The sequence below is a fragment of the Podarcis pityusensis genome (assembly GCF_964106645.2).
Source record: "Podarcis pityusensis genome assembly, chromosome: 1".
NCBI classification, from domain to species: Eukaryota; Metazoa; Chordata; class Lepidosauria; order Squamata; family Lacertidae; genus Podarcis; species Podarcis pityusensis.
Genome location: NC_138028.1, coordinates 132,746,416 through 132,763,790, shown reverse-complemented (window position 1 = coordinate 132,763,790; position 17,375 = coordinate 132,746,416). Strand labels below are relative to the sequence as shown.

The following is a 17,375-nucleotide window of genomic DNA, read 5'->3' as shown; positions in this document are numbered from 1 at the left end:
TTAATACTTGGACTTGTTTCGATTAACTTCTGCAAAATAAATTATGGTATAAAAGTTAAAAAACAGAAAGAAAATGGGGTAATAATGAACTAAGAAGGAGGCAATTTACCAAAAATAAAAAGAGAACTGTGTTGAGGATGAAGGAAGACAACTGGAAGAAAAGAACTGAAATATATATATAGAGAGAGAGAGAGAGAGAGAGAGAGAGTGTTGACTATTGGATCTGTGTAAGTTTCCGTATGTTATTATATTTTATTTGTATTTGTATTTTGTTTTTTGATTGTGTATTATTACTTTTATATTTAGTTTTATGAGTGTGTGTGTATGTGTTGTAAAATAAACTTAATAGAAATTGAAAGAAAAAAGGAACAATGACAATTCAGTGTCGAATATGCAAAAAAAAAAAAGCTAGTCATGGACTAGTGATAAATAAGGAACTGTTAATATTTTGGACAGTAAAAGTAAACTAAAGAGCTATGTAGCCATTGAAATTGCAAGACTTTAATCTAAGTAGATAATTCTGGCAGCTCAGGAGAAAAAACACGTTTCAAATCACTTGAAGAAACCTGGTTATACTAGGGTTGTCTTCTATAGGAATGGCTTCTCATCTATTTTTCTCCAAAAAACAGAGATGGATAACTGTTTGTTGTAGAACACTGTGGCCCATCAGAAGACTAAAGCAAATGAAGTATTTCTGCATTGGATAAATTTGTCTCATCTTGTCTGTTTTCCAGTACTGGAAATTCTCTCCTGTCAATCTGAATGGAGAGCAAATCTCTGTATCCACCCAATAAATCATTCAGGCTATTAAAATGTGCATGAAAACCATATATATTTAGGTGTATAAACGACCATGTTCATGCTAGAAGGCACCAAATATGGCATCCAAATTATCCTGTAATCTTGAAAACTATAGTAAAGGTAAAGGTACCCCTGCCCGTACGGGCCAGTCGTGACCGACTCTGGGGTTGCGTGCTCATCTCGCTTAAGAGGCCGGGAGCCAGCGCTGTCCGAAGACACTTCCGGGTCACGTGGCCAGCGTGACGAAGCTGCTCTGGCGAGCCAGCACCAGCGCAGCATACGGAAACGCCGTTTACCTTCCCGCTATAAAGCGGTACCTATTTATCTACTTGCACTTAGGGGTGCTTTCGAACTGCTAGGTGGGCAGGAGCTGGGACCGAACGACGGGAGCTCACCCCGCCGCGGGGATTCGAACCGCCGACCATACGATCGGCAAGCCCTAGGCACTGAGGTTTTACCCACAGCGCCACCCACTGCACTTATATGCAGCCCCTTTAGATACTTCTAGGTGGGGTACCAGGAAAGCATGTCAGGGTTTCCAACTACAACAGCTACACTCCGACTGCATACTTCTGTAACAAAATCCCTTAAGTAAAAAACCAATAATTCAGTTGGCCACATTTCCCACCTGCCCCAAACATGCACATTTTTCTACAGGCTTTAGAGCCCCACTGGCGATTTCTCATTCCCTTCACACCCATATTATTCATAAGAAACTTCATAGGAAACTAGCAGGGCAGGCTCCCTTCTATACCTAAACAGTAGCTAGCAGCTCCTCAAATCCTGGGAACACAGCCAAGGTGTTGTGCTGAAATGCAGCCTTTGCCTCAAGGTTAGTACTCTCTGCCCATGGAGGAAAGATACGCATTTAGTACTTGAGCAATTCTCTAGCTGACCAAACAAAAAGTGACATCAATCTGTTCCATCTACAATGCCAGCTCTGACCTTTCCACAGATTAACTCTACAAATGCAGTTCTAAAGTGAGATCTAGACCTTCCAGGAATTGCACTTGAACCATGTTTCAACACGAAAAGCAATTCAACTCAAATTATGTGTGTATATAATTCAGGTTCAGTGCTCCTGAAACACTTTAAATGATTCAAATGGCTTTATTCCTTCCCAGGTGGGTCTGTCAAGCATAAGTTCTCTTAACACTGCCATAAATAAGTAGGGCTATAGGAACTCTGAACTAAGGATTTCTTTTTTAAAAAAAACCCGCACCAAGGTAAGTTCAAGTCTGCAACAAACAAAGGCAGAATTCGCTTCGTATTTGCATTCGCTGGTGATGCAAATTAAGCAAGTTTTACATAATTTCTCCCCATTTTGCATAGTTGTTTGGAAACAAGGACTACTTCGTTTAATGGGCATGTATACAGGATTGTAGCTTCAGCCAATTTCTGGTACACAGAGAGTGCAACAAGGAGCTGTAAAGGCTTATCCATTGACATATGACCCCTTATTCAGCAACCATTCAAGCTTCCAAGTTTCCGTCCAGAATTATTCACACATTTGCAACCAAAGAAGCTCTCTGGCAACCAAAGAAGCTAAACGCCTTCTCTTTTAGATAAGAGCTAAAGTCACTATCACACAGGTCTTTTTTATCTATAGTTTACTAAGGTTTTCACAGCATTACAATAAAAGGGGTCCCTTACTTTTCCCCACCCCATTTCCCCACCACCTCTAAAAAAAGTTCATTTTCATTCCAGCACTTTCATTTCTAATATTTAAATGACAGTGGACTTTTTTTGGCACTTGCACAACCACCGGGCAGCAGATTTCACCCTGAGTCAAACTGATTTGATTCTACACCTGCAACTAAGGCAAACATAAAGGCAGATCAGCTGGCATACTATAAACAGGTTTACACACTAAGAGAAAACATGGGTTGGCATGAAGGAGCAAATGGAGCTTCTCCCAGGGCTGAGCCACTCTTTGGCTTAGCATCACAACCAACCAAGTTTTGTGGATTGTCTTGCTCCAGAAAAACCAGAATCTGTAATCAAGGTTTGTTCTTGGTTTGCTGTTTGTGGTTTGCCTGGAGCGAGACAAACCATGAGCCTAGGTTCAGATGTAATGCAAGCCAAACCATGGCTCAGCCCTGGATAGCAGCCCTGGGAGCAGGACAACCAGGGAAGAGGCCCAGTGGCCACAATCTTCACTCCAGCAGTCCTGGAGTGTTTGCTTGCTCACATTAAGCTGTGATCTGGCTTACGAAGGCATTACATGTGAACTGGCTCTTGTCCCCAAGCTGCTGCTACAGAGATTAGAAAAAGAAGCAGCCAGGTGCTTTGGGAAAGCAAAGACAGCATCTTCCACCCTGCCTCACTGAGTACTGCCGTATATGCACATCCTAGACCAGGCACCCCCAAACTCGGCCCTCCAGATGTTTTGGGACTACAATTCCCATCATCCCTGACCACTGATCCTGTTAGCTAGGGATGGTGGGAGTTGTAGTCCCAAAACAGCTGGAGGGCCAAGTTTGGGATGCCTGTCCTAGACCCAAGGCAGATCCCATGTCACTCCACATAGTCCCACATTGCCCCTGTCCAATCTCACGACAGCAATGTGAACCAGGGACGACTAAAGCACCAGAAATGGCTCAACTCCAGTCTTCAAGCAGCACTTAAAGGTAAAGGTAAAGGGACCCCTGACCATTAGGTCCAGTCAGGCTGACTCTGGGGTTGCGGCGCTCATCTCGCTTTACTGGCCGAGGGAGCTGACGTACAGCTTCTGGGTTATGTGGCCAGCATGACTAAGCCGCTTCTGGCAAACCAGAGCAGCGCACGGAAATGCCGTTTACCTTCCCGCCGGAGCGGTACCTATTTATCTACATGCACTTTGAGGTGCTTTCGAACTGCCAGGTTGGCAGGAGCAGGGACCGAGCAACGGGAGCTCACCCCGTCGCAGGGATTCGAACCGCCGACCTTCTGATCAGCAAGTCCTAGGCTCTGTGGTTTAACCCACAGCGCCACCTGCGTCCCCATCAAGCAGCACTTACATCCAGCCAAATGAAAGTCTTGGCTGTGGCACTGGAGTGCAACTTGAGAAAGTAGCAGCTAAACGAATCAGGATATATTCCCCCACAACAGCATTGCATTATAGGCATTTCATTTTTTAAAAAAAGATTGCAGAAAAATCCAATAGTGGGTGAATTCTCCCCCCCCCCCCGCCCATTGATTGCGTTGTATTATCTTCTCCAGGACACGGGGGGAGGGGGACTGCCCACCAAGAAATGACTCATTTTGATTTATGCTTCCCTTCCAGATGCCCCACTAGCCCGGAGTACTGGCACAATGCATCAGAGCAAGCCAGAAGTTCCTAGATGTAAACAGTGACTCTCATTGAGTACCTGCCCAATTACTATCATGCCTCACTTTTTGGTACATTCATAAATTATGCTACTTTGTCAGAAAGCTACCAGGGTCTTTGCTGCAACCTCTACACCTCACCCCCATAGTGAAGAAGCCACTACTGTCAAACATTTGGGCCATTAGCAATACCTAAATTGCTCAGCCTCTTCCTTGAATTTGCATTACGGGTGTCTTTAAGGCTGTCGCAAAGCCCTTAATGAGAAAGCTTTTGAGGGGCAAACAATCTAATACAAGACACCTTTTTCTGAGACAGCCGAAACTGATCTGTGCTTGATACGTCTCATTTCTAAAAGTCACTTTTTTTGTTAAAAACTTCCCCTTCAACCCGTTTCCTCCCGATCCACCAACTTCTCTTCTCCAGTTACCTGGAAGATGCCTACCTTTCTTTTCACGGAAGGTTTCACAGCCTTCTTGCTACATTTCTTGACCTTAAGTGAATTAGTTTACATTAGTGACTTATCAGAGTTGCTTTTGCACACCTTCTCAAACAAGCAAATGCACGGCCTGAATACACAGCCTTGGGGAAATTGGCCCATTAGGATTTTCTTTATATCTGGGTGAACAAAAAGTCAAAAACCACTACACAGCAGCAGAAAGCAATTCGTTCAGCAGCCCAATTCACGTGTGAAATCACCGCACACACAAAATCCATACCTGCAGTGGTCTGTAGAGCGCATACTCATCTCTGAAAATCTGATCGTGGTGGCTGACACAATCCAGCCAGCGCCCGTCTACCAGAGCCTGACCAATTGCAATAGCTTGAGCTCTGGAAAAAAAGATAGGTTTCGAATCGCAAGTGAGTTACCAAAAACATTTATAAGCCCAAAGTGAAAGCTTCACAAATATGGAGTTGCAGTCTTTATTGTTTGTAAAAGACACTATTTAGCGGGAAGAAATTCCAATGAAAATCCTCGTTGTTACTATTATACATGGTTGTTTATTTGCATATACCGTATTTTTTGCTCTGTAAGACGCACAGGACCACAAGACGCACCTAGTTTTTGGAGGAGGAAAACAAGAAAAAAAATATTCTGAATCTCAGAAGCCAGAACAGCAAGAGGGATCGCTGCGCAGTGAAAGCAGCAATCCCTCTTGCTGTTCTGGCTTCTGGGATAGCTGCGCAGCCTGCATTCACTCCAGAAGACGCACGCACATTTCCCCTTACTTTTTAGGAGGGAAAAAGTGAGTCTTAGAGAGCAAAAAATACGGGATTTTAAAATTTTATACGTGGATGTTTTATGAGGCAATTCATTTTATTAGGCATTTTTGCAATGCCTAATATTTTTCTTTTTTTGAATTCATTTTTATTGATTTTACAAATATAAAATACAGATAAGCAAAAAGTAAAACAAACATACATATCTATATAAAAAGATTTTCCAAATCTCAGGACTTCCCCTCATCCCCTCCACGGGGTCTCATTTCAAACATCTACAACTGCATATTCATCCATGTTCCAATTCTTATATCAAACCATATTTTCCATAGTGATTTTTACGCTACAAGTGAATGAAAATCCTGTTCTTGTTTCCATCTGCTTACAGTGGTCTCCTAAGTAGCTTAAAAGTTTTTATCCTCTTGGTTTCTGAGTTTTCCAGTCAGCTTTGCCATCTCAGCATTGTCCATCAGCTTGATTTGCAATTCCTAATAAAGGTTTAGCCAAGTAAGTTAGCAAATCTAAAAAGCATAGCTCCAAGCAGTTACCCACTTGACCTACACTTTCTAGGCCCTGGTCCGAGTGGTTTTGCTTTTGCCACAACATTCTTCCCTGGGACAGGCCTCTCCTGGGCCCTAAATCAGAACAAACGGAAATCCATGGGAAACCCAATAGCCATTTGTTCCAATTCAGTGCAAACGTTCGGGTTTCCCCACGGGGAAATGACAGGGCAAGTGGAGGTATGGAGAAGCCTTCAGCCAGGCTTCCATAATCTGGTTCTCTCCAGATGGTTAGAATAGCAACTCCTATCTGGGACTGATGAAAGCAAAATTTATAAATTGTTTTGGATGGGTTTTCCCAGATAAATGGCATATACCGTATTTTTCGCTCCATAAGATGCACTTTTTTCTTCCTAAAAAGTAAAGGGAAGTATCTGTGTGTCTTATGGAGTGAATGCGTGGTCCCTGGAGCCGAATTGCCCAGGGGCAAAAAGCAGATCGTCCTTTTTTTTTTTTTTTTAAGAGGGAAGGGGGTGTTGAAACAAAGCTGCTGATCACAAGCGATCGCAAGCGAGATAAGGGATGCTAGCAATAAAGGAGGCTGCCTGGGAGCGGGGGAGGTAAAGACAGCAAACTTGAAAGGAGAGGAGACAGGAAGACCAAATCAATGAGGAGAGAAATTAGAAGAAAAGGAGGAGTAAAAAAACTGCTCCAGCTAAGGAAAAGACACTAAGGCAAACAAGAGGGAGGGAGTGTTGAAAGTAAGCAGCTGATCGGTGGGATCAGAAGAGAGATAAGGGATGCAATAAAGGAGGCTGCCTGGGAGGGGGGAGGTAAAAGCCCATGGATCCTCAGGGTTTTTAGATTCGGTCACCCCAAATTCACCATCAGATCACATAGCATGTCCATGGCTACATCCTGCACCAAAAAATCACGCACCTACTGTTGCATGGGGCCGCAATGGTGCAAAAAAGTGGTTGCAAAGCACAGATCTACATGGATCCTCAGGATTTTTGCATTGGGCTACCCCAAACTCACCATCAAATCACATGTCTGTAGCCACAGCATGAACCACAAAAATCATATATCTGCTGTTTCGTTCAGAATATTTTTTTTCTTGTTTTCCTCCTCTAAAAACTAGGTGTGTCTTATGGAGCAAAAAATACGGTACATGTTTTAAAATAAAATAAAAATGGTCCACATAGCATGCTTCATAAAAGGTCAACGTTGGAAGGATCTTCATTGGAGAGGAACACATTTTCACTTTAGAACACTCTGTGTGTTCTGCTGTTTGGAAGCAGTACAATATTAACACAAATATGAACGTGCAGGCTACAACACATTAGCAATATTGGAATATTTTTAAATCACAGAATTGTGGAGGTGGAAGGGACCCTGAGAGTCACCTGGTCCACTCCCTATCAGGACAAGATTCTTATTTTAAAAGCTGATTATTTTTTCAATTACAGCATACTTAGGTCATAGCGAAATGGAAGGAAGGAAGGAAAGTGGAGGACCGCACACATTCTAATTGAATGCAGACGGCAAGGGGTTATAATAATTAGGAATAATTGTTTAAAACATATTGGGACTCAGCAGAAAAAGCAAATTAATAATTTGAGGAATGGCGCTTATACAGTGGTGCCTCGCAAGACGAAATTAATTCGTTCCGCGAGTTTTGTCGTCTTGCGATTTTTTTCGTCTTGCGAAGCACGGTGTCGGGAAAGTTTTGGAAAAGCTTCAAAAATCACCAAAGTCTTAAAAAACCTCAAAAAAGGCTACCACACCGCATTCTATGAGTTGCTCCTCGAAGTCAAGTCGCAACTGTATTAACGGTGTTAAGAAAAAGGAAACAAACTTGCAAGACGTTTCCGTCTTGCGAAGCAAGCCCATAGGGAAAATCGTCTTGCGAAGCAGCTCAAAAAACAAAAAACCCTTTCGTCTAGCGAGTTTTCCGTCTTGCGAGGCATTCGTCTTGCGAGGTACCACTGTATTACATTCACAGAAGGAGAACCACCGATTTAGAACAAGCCCAAAAACAACTACCTTACGATAACAGAGTAGCATTTTCTACCTTGGATTAGAAATGGGATGAGGGTGGGTGGGTTGAGGGTTTATGCTTTATAATACCATTTGCATTTCATAATTTGGTTGTAATCTAAAAAAATAAATACAGAGAACACATTCCCTTCATGGATATAACTAGTTCATAAAAGCCCAGTAATCCCCTGAGCCATGAAATAATGAGACAGTCATGAACTCAGGGTTGCCCAGTACCTGGTGGTGACATGGCCGTTCCTCATGAGCCAGTTGACCAGCTCCTTCCCCACGATACAGTTGGGATGCGTTCGCAGCCAATAGCGATGATCCTGGAACTCCATGCCACTGTTGTGATGGCATATTTTCTTCCACAGGTCCTTTAGCTGGACTGAGTCCTGCGAGGCAAGAGTGATGACACTTTTAGATAGCATTTGTTTGGTGGGCTTAAGTGTTCCCGCCGTCTTGGGAAGTGCTGTTTACATCTGTTGCAAGTGATTTGCACCGTCCCCACCCCGCGATGCACCGAAGGCAGTGTTCTGTTATACACATTCGTAAAAAGGCAGGGCTATGTACCGTATTTTTCGCTCTATAGGACGCACTTTTTCCCCTCCAAAAATTAAGAGGAAATGTGTGTGCGTCCTATGGAGCAAATGCAGGCTCCTTGGCTTCAGCGACAGCAACGCTAAGCCTCCGAAGCACAAAGGGAGCGCTCCCTCCTACGCGTTGCTTTCGCTGAAGCCTGGAGAGCGAGAGGGGTCTGTGCGCACCGACCCCTCTCGCTCTCCAGGCTTCAGGGATAGCTGCCTGAAGCCTTTGGAGCGCAGCGGGAACTCGCGCTGCGCTCCAAAGGCTTCGGGTTCCTTTTGCTGAAGCCGGGAGAGCAAGACTCTCCTGGATTCAGCAGAGAGGGAGAGCTGCGCAGCGCCCCTTCAGCAAAGCGGGAGGAGAAATGGAAGGGGCTCCGTTTCTCCTGCCGCTTCGCTGAAGGGACGCTGAGCAGAGAGGGGGAGATTTTTTTTTTCTTGTTCTCCCCCTCTAAAACAAGGTGCGTCCTATAGAGCGAAAAATACAGTATGCACATCGTACCTGAGTACGTATCTGTATCAGGAGAAAACTTGGCCAGTATCTTATTGTTATCTTTTTTTATTCTGATTGCAAGCGCTTGCCGAAGGGGGAGAAAGATTAAAATGTCGAACTTCCCTTCTTCACCAGCAGACATGTATGTTGATTCTGTCTTCAGATAGAGCAATAAACAAAGCTCTGCTGAACATTTTGTGCTCTTCACACTTAGAACAGCTAACTAGAGATTGCTTGGCTCTCCCTTACATCAGGCAGGCCTTTGAAGCAGCAGTGAATACCACAACGTATTACAAATCATAATCAGGGATAATTCAGACATGCACACTCATTCAAAAATTATATACAAATTATTACTATTATTAAATTTCTGTTCCACCCTTCCTTCCAAAGGAGTCCAGGGTGGCAACATCAAGCAAGCACCTGTCTGTCTGAGACGTCATCTCAAACAAAATACTTTTCAACAGAAGTAGTTGAGATATTTAGCTGAAAGTCATATGGGAGAGGAGCTCTTACTTAAGTGCAATATGCATGCTTGCATATAAATCAGTCCTAGGATACTGAAGCAAAAGTATCCTAGAAAAAGATAGTGTGGTGTAGTGGTTAGAGACCTGGGAGGTCAGGGTTCAAATCCCCATTCGGCCACAAAGCTTACTGGGTGACCTTGAGCCAATCACAGCCTCACAGCGTAGTTGTGAGGATTAACTGAGCAGCAGTTACACCACCTTGAGCTCCTTGGGAGAAAAAGGTGGGATATAAATGCATTAAATTAAATATGTAAATAGTCTTATACGGCATAGAAAGTCAGAAAATGGCATGGAAGCGCACACACAGAGAGAGACAAACGAAATTGCTAGCGTTTTCTCTTGCACAGCTGGTTCAAACAACCACCACAGTTGCATTCTCAGACGTAACGACACATGGGTTTAAAGGTTTTTAAAATATATATATGAAGTTGCTAATCTTTCCATGCTGAAGCTGAAAACTCTTACATCTCTTCAAAAACTAGGTAGTCGTATAAAAGTACTTTTTCAAACATACATATAGGATTCTAATGAAGATAAAATGGGATAGCCCATGAGGGTGGGTTGCAAATAGCATTACAACAGTTCATAAACTGCAGCCAGAGAACAGCACAAGGCGACTGCACCTAAGAAACAGGGACCCCCAAAGCAGCAAGACACTACAGATTTCTGCAAGAAGAATGAAATTTTTTTTAAAAAAACTGCTTGGCTTGTACCAGGAGAATTTTGCGCTCGTCCTCGTTGGCCTCCTTGGCGTATGTGCGGTTAGCTTGTGGACTGACAGATGTCTCATAGGAAGGGACCATGGGCGATCCAGAGCGATCCAGGGACAGGTTAGTAACGCTGGCTGATCTGGCAGGAGAAAGAAAACAATGCCTCTAAGCTCACTCCAGCTCTTTAAAATTAAAGTTTAACAGAGCAGGTCCAAGATTTTACAACGTTAGTTAAGGTAAGGAACCTCCCAAGTAATGCCCATCTCTCTTTCTCTCTCTCAAAGCCAATGTAGCGTTTTGAAAATCCGCAACTGGAAATAAGCTTTTGGGATCTCAGTGCAAAACTATTAAGCTGATTTGTCCCAAGTGAAATTCTTTCCCCTTCCTCAAATAGTGAGGAGGAGCCTGCTTGATATACTAATCCCCTCCCCTGTCCACTAACTCTAATATGGGGGAAATTAAGATCAGTCTACTTAATAATAATTCTGAGGACCAACTTCCATTTTAGGGCAACCTTCGACGGGAAGACTTTGGGAGCAAATTGGAGCCCCAGACTAGATGACCCTCAGGGTCCCTCCCAACTCTACAACCCCCTGATTCTGTGTGAAGGCACCTCTTATAAATGCCTCTGGCAAGACTGCTTCCTTGCCGTAAGTCTGGCAATGGAAAGTAAATCACCAGGCCTTGACTATTTCAAGAGTAAAGGAGTTGGAGAGACACTGATCTTCCAGCTGACCTAAGTATCTAAGGTACTGTATTTTTGCTCCATAAGATGCACCTGACCATAAGACGCACCTAGTTTTTAGAGGAGGAAAACAAGAAAAAAAAATATTCTGAACAAAACAGTGGATTTATCATTTTTGTGGTTCATGCTGTGGCCACAGACATGTGATCTGATGGTGCATTTGGGGTGACCCAATGCAAAAATCCTGAGGATCCATGTGGATCCGTGCTTTGTAACCACTTTTTTGCGCCATTGTGGCCCCACGCAACAGTGGGTGCATGATTTTTTTGCCACAGGCTTGTAGCCATGGACATGCTATGTGATCTGATGGTGAATTTGGGGTGACCCAATGTAAAAATCCTGAGGATCCATGGGCTTTTACCTCCACCCTCCCAGGCAGCCTCCTCTAGTGTCCCTTCTCTCTCTTCTGATCCCACCGATCAGCTGTTTCCTTTCAACACTCCCTTCCCTCTTGTTTGCCTTAGTGTCTTTTCCTTAGATGGAGCAGTTTTTTGCTCCTCCTTTTCTTCTAATTTCTCTCCTCATTGATTTAGTCTTCCTGTCTCCCCTCCTTGCAAGTTTGCTGTCTTTACCTCCCCGCTCCCAGGCAGCCTCCTTTATCTCTAGCGTCCCTTATCTCTCTCCCCACAGATGATCAGCGGCTTTGTTTCAACACCCACTTCCCTCTTTCAAAAAAAAAAAAAGCATGATCTGCTTGTTGCCCCTGGGCAATTCGGCTCCAGGGACCACACATTCGCTCCATAAGACGCACAGACATTTCCCCTTACTTTTTAGGAAGAAAAAAGTGTGTCTTATGGAGCGAAAAATACGATAATCTGTACATCTTCTACTGTGGAGAGAAGAAACAAGCCCTGGAAGTTAACCTCCCCAAAATCCTGAGGACATATGACGTATATGGCCAAATATCAAGATTTGTCACAGCAACACATACAATTGCTCACCCACCCCAAATACTGGGTCACTAGCAAGGCTAAGGTTTGGAGCAGCAAGAACACCCCTGGTCCACAAAAATGAGCCACTATCAACCTTTTGGAACAGCCCAGTAAATCCCCCAACCACCCAGAGAAAGGACCAGCGATAGGGAAAATTTATTCCACATGTCCAACATCTCTGATGTCATTTCACTCAGCACGAGACCTGAACTATAGACTTCACGCTGTGTTTGCAGATCTCTTGCCATCTATCGAGGACAACACAAGCGAATATCGTCGTAATGTCGCTCCATAACCAAAGGACACGATCGTCTTTCGACAGAAAGTCAATGTCATTTTAAGACTTCGTACGCAGAAATAAACTTTACACGGGATCCGCAGTGTGCCACTTCCACAGATGCAACTTCATACACACATAAGCTTGAGAGTGGGTGGCTCACCTATTCCGAGCAGGAGACTTCCCTGCTTCCTCCTGAACTGATCCAAGACGTGTCGATAACGTGGAGGATGAAGAGTCTGGGTGAATCAAGCTGCAAGTAAATGACACTGTTTTGAAGCAGCAATTAGCACCAAATTACTGCAATTAAAGCAAGCCATCATGATTACGCTACAACTCAGTGAGTTCTCCCAGGACTTAAAAAGCAGCGGATTTATATTCTTTACAATTGTTCTTTGAAAGGAGAAAGGTTTTAAAGTGCTTCCTTAAAAGCTGTAGCAAGCAACAAGTTCTCAAATGCTGTGCAACATTGCAATTCTGCAAGTGGGAGGCAGAACTAAGGATAAGAAAAACAAAGTCATTTAAAAGTACAGTCATACCTCGGCTCCTGAACACCTTGGGAGTTGAACGTTCCGGCTCCTGAAAGATCCAAACCCCTGATCAAAACATCCGACGGGGCTTCTGATTGGCTGCAGGAGCTTCCTGCAGCCAATCAGAAGCCACGCTTTGGAAGTCGAACATTTCGCAAGTCGAACGGACTTCTGGAACAGATTCAATTTGATTTCCAAGGTACGACTATAACAAGAATCTTCTCTATGCATCACTGTTGCCCACTCTACAGTATAATATCATTAGAATTTTGCAGTCGGGAATATGAGGTTTTAAAGTCTTTTTACAAATTTGAGTCTGAAAAGAATAGGGCAGGTTACAAATCCCAGTAATCCAGGGCTGTGAAATATGAAATCTGTTTTGTTGGCCACCCAGAATTGCTCTCAATTATTTCTGCAAGCCAAGTTTCTTTTGGTTAGGGATGTGGAAGGAGGTGCCACCTACATCAAAATGCCCTCCAGGAGAACAGAAGTTGTTTACAGTGGCCAATGCTGCTAAGGAAAAGCAGTCTGTACATGCTCAGAGACATTCCTCTATACTGAGAGTTCAGTTCCAGAAGTATGCTGGCTGGGGAATGCATACGCCAATCTCTCAATGTTTCGACACTACTGAAAATAATCATTTTCAACTCACAGACAGCAGAGGGTGCTACATTCAAATTTAGAAAGTGAAAAAGAAACAAGGCAGGATTTATCCCTCACACCACAGGTCAGATGTTTTACTACAGCTTATCACTGATGAGCAACTTCAGTGTTTGCCTACAGATGTTGCTGAGGGTTCTCTTAGTTGCAGCATGTTCTCTGCCCACTTCCACTTGTCCCCTTCCGCTGTTGTTTCCTTGTGTCTATCATAAGATTGGAAGCCCTTTGGGGTCAGAAGATGAAAGTGTCTCAATGGCACCTTGCAGACTAATGGGTTTATTGTGGCGTCTGGTTTTGTAGGCATTTGATGAAGTGGACTCTCATTCAAGGAAGCTTACGCCACAATTAATGTTTAAGCCTTTGGGTGTAGAGAGAGACTGCATCTGCTGGGAGAGACAGACACAATAGAAGGCTTTAACAACCTAACTGCAGAGGAAGATGCAACACGGCAGGAAAGATGGGAGGTGGCATCCAGCCCCCAGCTGCCCCAGTTGTGTATCTTTTGCAGAACTCTTAGTCTCTCTCACACACAAAGTTATTCAGATACACAAACAAGGCTCTCTGCCTGCTCTGTCTTGCTAATGTTAGGGTTCCCGGAACAAAAGTTATGGCGAGAAGACAATATGGCAAAGTCAGTTAAGCCATTCCGCTACTGACAGAAGCCATGGCTTATCAAAACCTGGTGTGCAAAATCAACACAATACCATAGCAACAGCCAGTGTGATTGAACCACTGCATTCAAGCAGAATATTGCAGACAAATTGTGTGGCTGGATGGACAAAAGATATTCCAAACACTTAAAACTAAGTGGATTCCCCGCCAAACCAGATATATTGATACCTTTGCCAGGTAAGGTCTTCTTCGAGGAATATGTTGCGGCTGGCTTTTCTGCTGCCAACCGGAGTCCGCGGTTCCCCAGGATCCAGTACTGACACACAGTTGGCAGAGTCAGACAAAGCATTCAAGTCTTCCCCGATGGAGTTACTCTCTGTGGAGTGAGCGTAGCTTAAGGCTATCTTACGGCAGTAAGTGCAAGCTCGGAGGTCACCTGTCGAAAAACAAGAAAGATTGAACAGCCTTGCCCTCTACAGCAGGGAAACTAAGGATCCGAAAGAAAGTCTACTTTCTGAGATTGTTTTTCTTGCCAGGCTTTTCTACGATTTGAGAAGCTGGGAGTTGAAAGGAGCTCCCTCCTCCGGGAAGCATTCACTGTACATGAGGCTTCCTCCGCGAGCAGCCGCTGCTTCCAAAAAGCACTCCCCCCCCGCCTCCCCATCAGGTGATCGGGAAGAAAGAAAAACAGTTTCTTTGGTGAAGTGCTTCAGACATTGCCTCCTCGCTCCAGTTTCAGCCTCAAAGGCTCTAACAGAAAAGGGGGGTGCTGCTGTCTGAAAGCCTTTTACAAACAGCAAAAGAGCTTTCAAGCAACATTGCCCTTTGAAGTCCCAGCAACTGGGACTTCAAAGCACAACATCACCTGACACCATCGTGACATCATGCCCCACCCATCAAGTTTGGCCTGCCAAGAAGAAGGGTGATAACAATCTAGCCCACCAGCCAGAAAATTTACTGGCAGGCCGTGGGTTAAACCGCAGAGCCTAGGACTTGCCAATCAGAAGGTCGGCGGTTCGAATCCCCGCAACGGTGTGAGCTCCCGTTGCTCGGTCCCTGCTCCTGCCAACCTAGCAGTTCGAAAGCACCTCAAAGTGCAAGTAGATAAATAGGTACTGCTCCGGCGGGAAGGTAAACGGCATTTCCGTGCGCTGCTCTGGTTCGCCAGAAGCGGCTTAGTCATGCTGGCCACATGACCTGGAAGCTGTATGCCGGCTCCCTTGGGCAATAAAGCGAGATGAGCGCCGCAACCCCAGAGTCGGTCACGACTGGACCTAATGGTCAGGGGTCCCTTCACCTCACTGATTCCTGTGCACAATACATAACTAAACCAGGACAAATTCCTTCCTTGATCTTAAGGAGCAGTGATTTCAACTACGGAAGCTTATTGACCTGGCTTCCCCACAGCTCTTGCCACAGATTCTTCAGGTTGGGCATAAAAATGGGGAGTAAAGCCTCCTGGTGGGACTTCTTCATGCTTAAAAGCAAGGTGGGCTGCTATCCTGGTGCAGTAACCCCAGAAACATCACAAGAAGCTATAGTGTGATTTTTTTTGAAAGAAAGGGAAGGCAGAGCACAAAGGAAGGGCACATTAATGTGTGTATGAGGAAGTCTTCCTTCGCCTTATGCCACTGCTCTGCTCAAGGTGCCATCCCTCATGCTGTGAAGTCAACTACATCCCCACCAAAATAACTGCATAATGTACATTTATGAATGCAAGGCAGCAAATTCTTTCAGAGGTAGGTATGAAGCAGGGAAAGACCTGCAAACACAACTAACAGTGTCCTACCTTTAACTTTGCATGGAACTGTGAATGAAGCAGATGAAGGAGCCCATCATAGCACACTTCCCATGTGGAAAGGCTCCATGCTCAGCCCTTAAACAAAGGCAACTTTCTCCCCTCCCCTAAAAAGGCTGAGACTTTGAACGCTTCATGCCTTACCTGTGTAACCCATGAATTTCCCAGGGATTTCCTGGTTGCAGCAGCGGCTGCAGAAAATCTGCCCGCACAGCCGGCAGTGGTGCCTGCGGCGAAAGGTGGTAAATTTTTCACTGCAGTCATAGCACTCCTTGCACTGGCTGTCCGGCATCCAGTATTGCTTCAGATCACTGTCCTGGGGAGGGAATTAAGTATTTAGCCTGGTCACAACACAAGGCAACAGATTTATGTAGGAAATTTCTATCTCCGAAGCTAAAACAATACCATGGGAAGTCACAAGGCCGTGATGAGATTACATTTCCTCAGTAACTGGCTAATTAGATTTCCCAAGGCAAGTCCTTCTTAGACACATTGCCCGATAGCACAGTCTCTAGATTATCAAGTAAAAGTTTAAGTCCAGTAGACAATGGCCCAGCCGTTCAACAAGTTCTGATCACACTCAGGCAATTCCTCCAGAGCATCCTAGCAGAAATATGTAATGTTAAAGGCATTAAGCAGGGGACTCCTCCCTCCATTCAACCGAACCTTTAAAAGGCAGCCTTCTTCTTTAATATGCAGGCATGGTTTATTCAAGCCAAAATAATTTTCCAGGTGTTATTATTAAAGCTATACAATTTGATCCAGTAAAGGATTCCTACCATCTCAGGAAGACAAATTTTGCCTGTAAGCCAAGTGAACAGAGAGTTTACTCCTGCTGGGTGGTGTTTCACCAGAGCATTTCCAGTGCAAAATACACTGGCAAGGCAGACCCCTTCCCCCACCCCCAAGGGTTGACTCTGACAAGTGAGCAAGACCACCCACCAGTCAACTGACATCAGATGACGGACAGGTGAGTGGCATCGCCCACCTGTCCAAGTTGGTGGAAAAGTATGGACCACTAGGCCAAAAGGGTTTCTCAACCTTGTTTTAACCCACCATTTTGTAAGAAGCACGTCTCATTAGGCTGAAAGCCTTAAATAAAAGCTCATTTTCATCAATACTTCGTAAGAAATTTGTTTCATCCAGAAGCTGCTGAAATTAGTGAGGCTTAATCTTGCCTTAAGGGCTTGTGGGAACTTCTTGCAGCAGCAGGTAGTGCTGTTTCGATCTCTGTATTGACTCGAAGAACAGGACAGTCTTTCGTAAACACCAAACACGACATGTGTTTCGTAGCAGCTCCATCATATTAACACCTCTCCCTCCTCCTCAAGCGTTACCTGGCTTTTTCCTTCCATGATTTCTTTTAGACGTTTTAGAACAGTACTGAGGCTTCGAAGCTGAACAGCCGTTCGAGGATCATGACCGCCAAGGGGAGGTTCTTTTCTTCGATTGTCTGAGGACAAGAGACATGAGTTACCATTTGAGATAGGTATTCTCTTTGTGTTGCCTATCGATGGACATCTCTTAAGAATGCAGAAGATATAACTTCAACTCTCTTAAAGAGACATTGATGCAAACTTTTTACAGTAAATACTGAACAATTGGAGGAGCTCTTTCAGAGCCGAGTTGCTTCCTTGC

The 17,375-nt window shown here is 44.4% G+C and overlaps 1 protein-coding gene across 5 annotated transcripts in view; it reads right to left on the bottom strand.

Annotated features, from left to right (window-relative positions):
• PIKFYVE (phosphoinositide kinase, FYVE-type zinc finger containing) overlaps positions 1–17,375 on the bottom strand; it is a 92,673-nt gene that overhangs the window by 53,243 nt on the left and 22,055 nt on the right. For 4 of the 5 annotated variants that reach the window (XM_081015146.1, XM_081015145.1, XM_081015144.1 and 1 more), the window contains 8 exons: positions 17,075–17,190; positions 15,882–16,053; positions 14,168–14,375; positions 12,301–12,390; positions 10,187–10,322; positions 8,107–8,264; positions 4,828–4,939; positions 4,554–4,601 (listed from right to left, as the gene is read on the bottom strand). In XM_081015146.1, coding sequence (XP_080871272.1) covers positions 4,554–4,601; positions 4,828–4,939; positions 8,107–8,264; positions 10,187–10,322; positions 12,301–12,390; positions 14,168–14,375; positions 15,882–16,053; positions 17,075–17,190 — 1,040 coding nt within the window. The remainder of the gene's footprint in view (positions 1–4,553; positions 4,602–4,827; positions 4,940–8,106; positions 8,265–10,186; positions 10,323–12,300; positions 12,391–14,167; positions 14,376–15,881; positions 16,054–17,074; positions 17,191–17,375) is intronic. The other variant, XM_081015147.1, reaches the window with a different exon arrangement.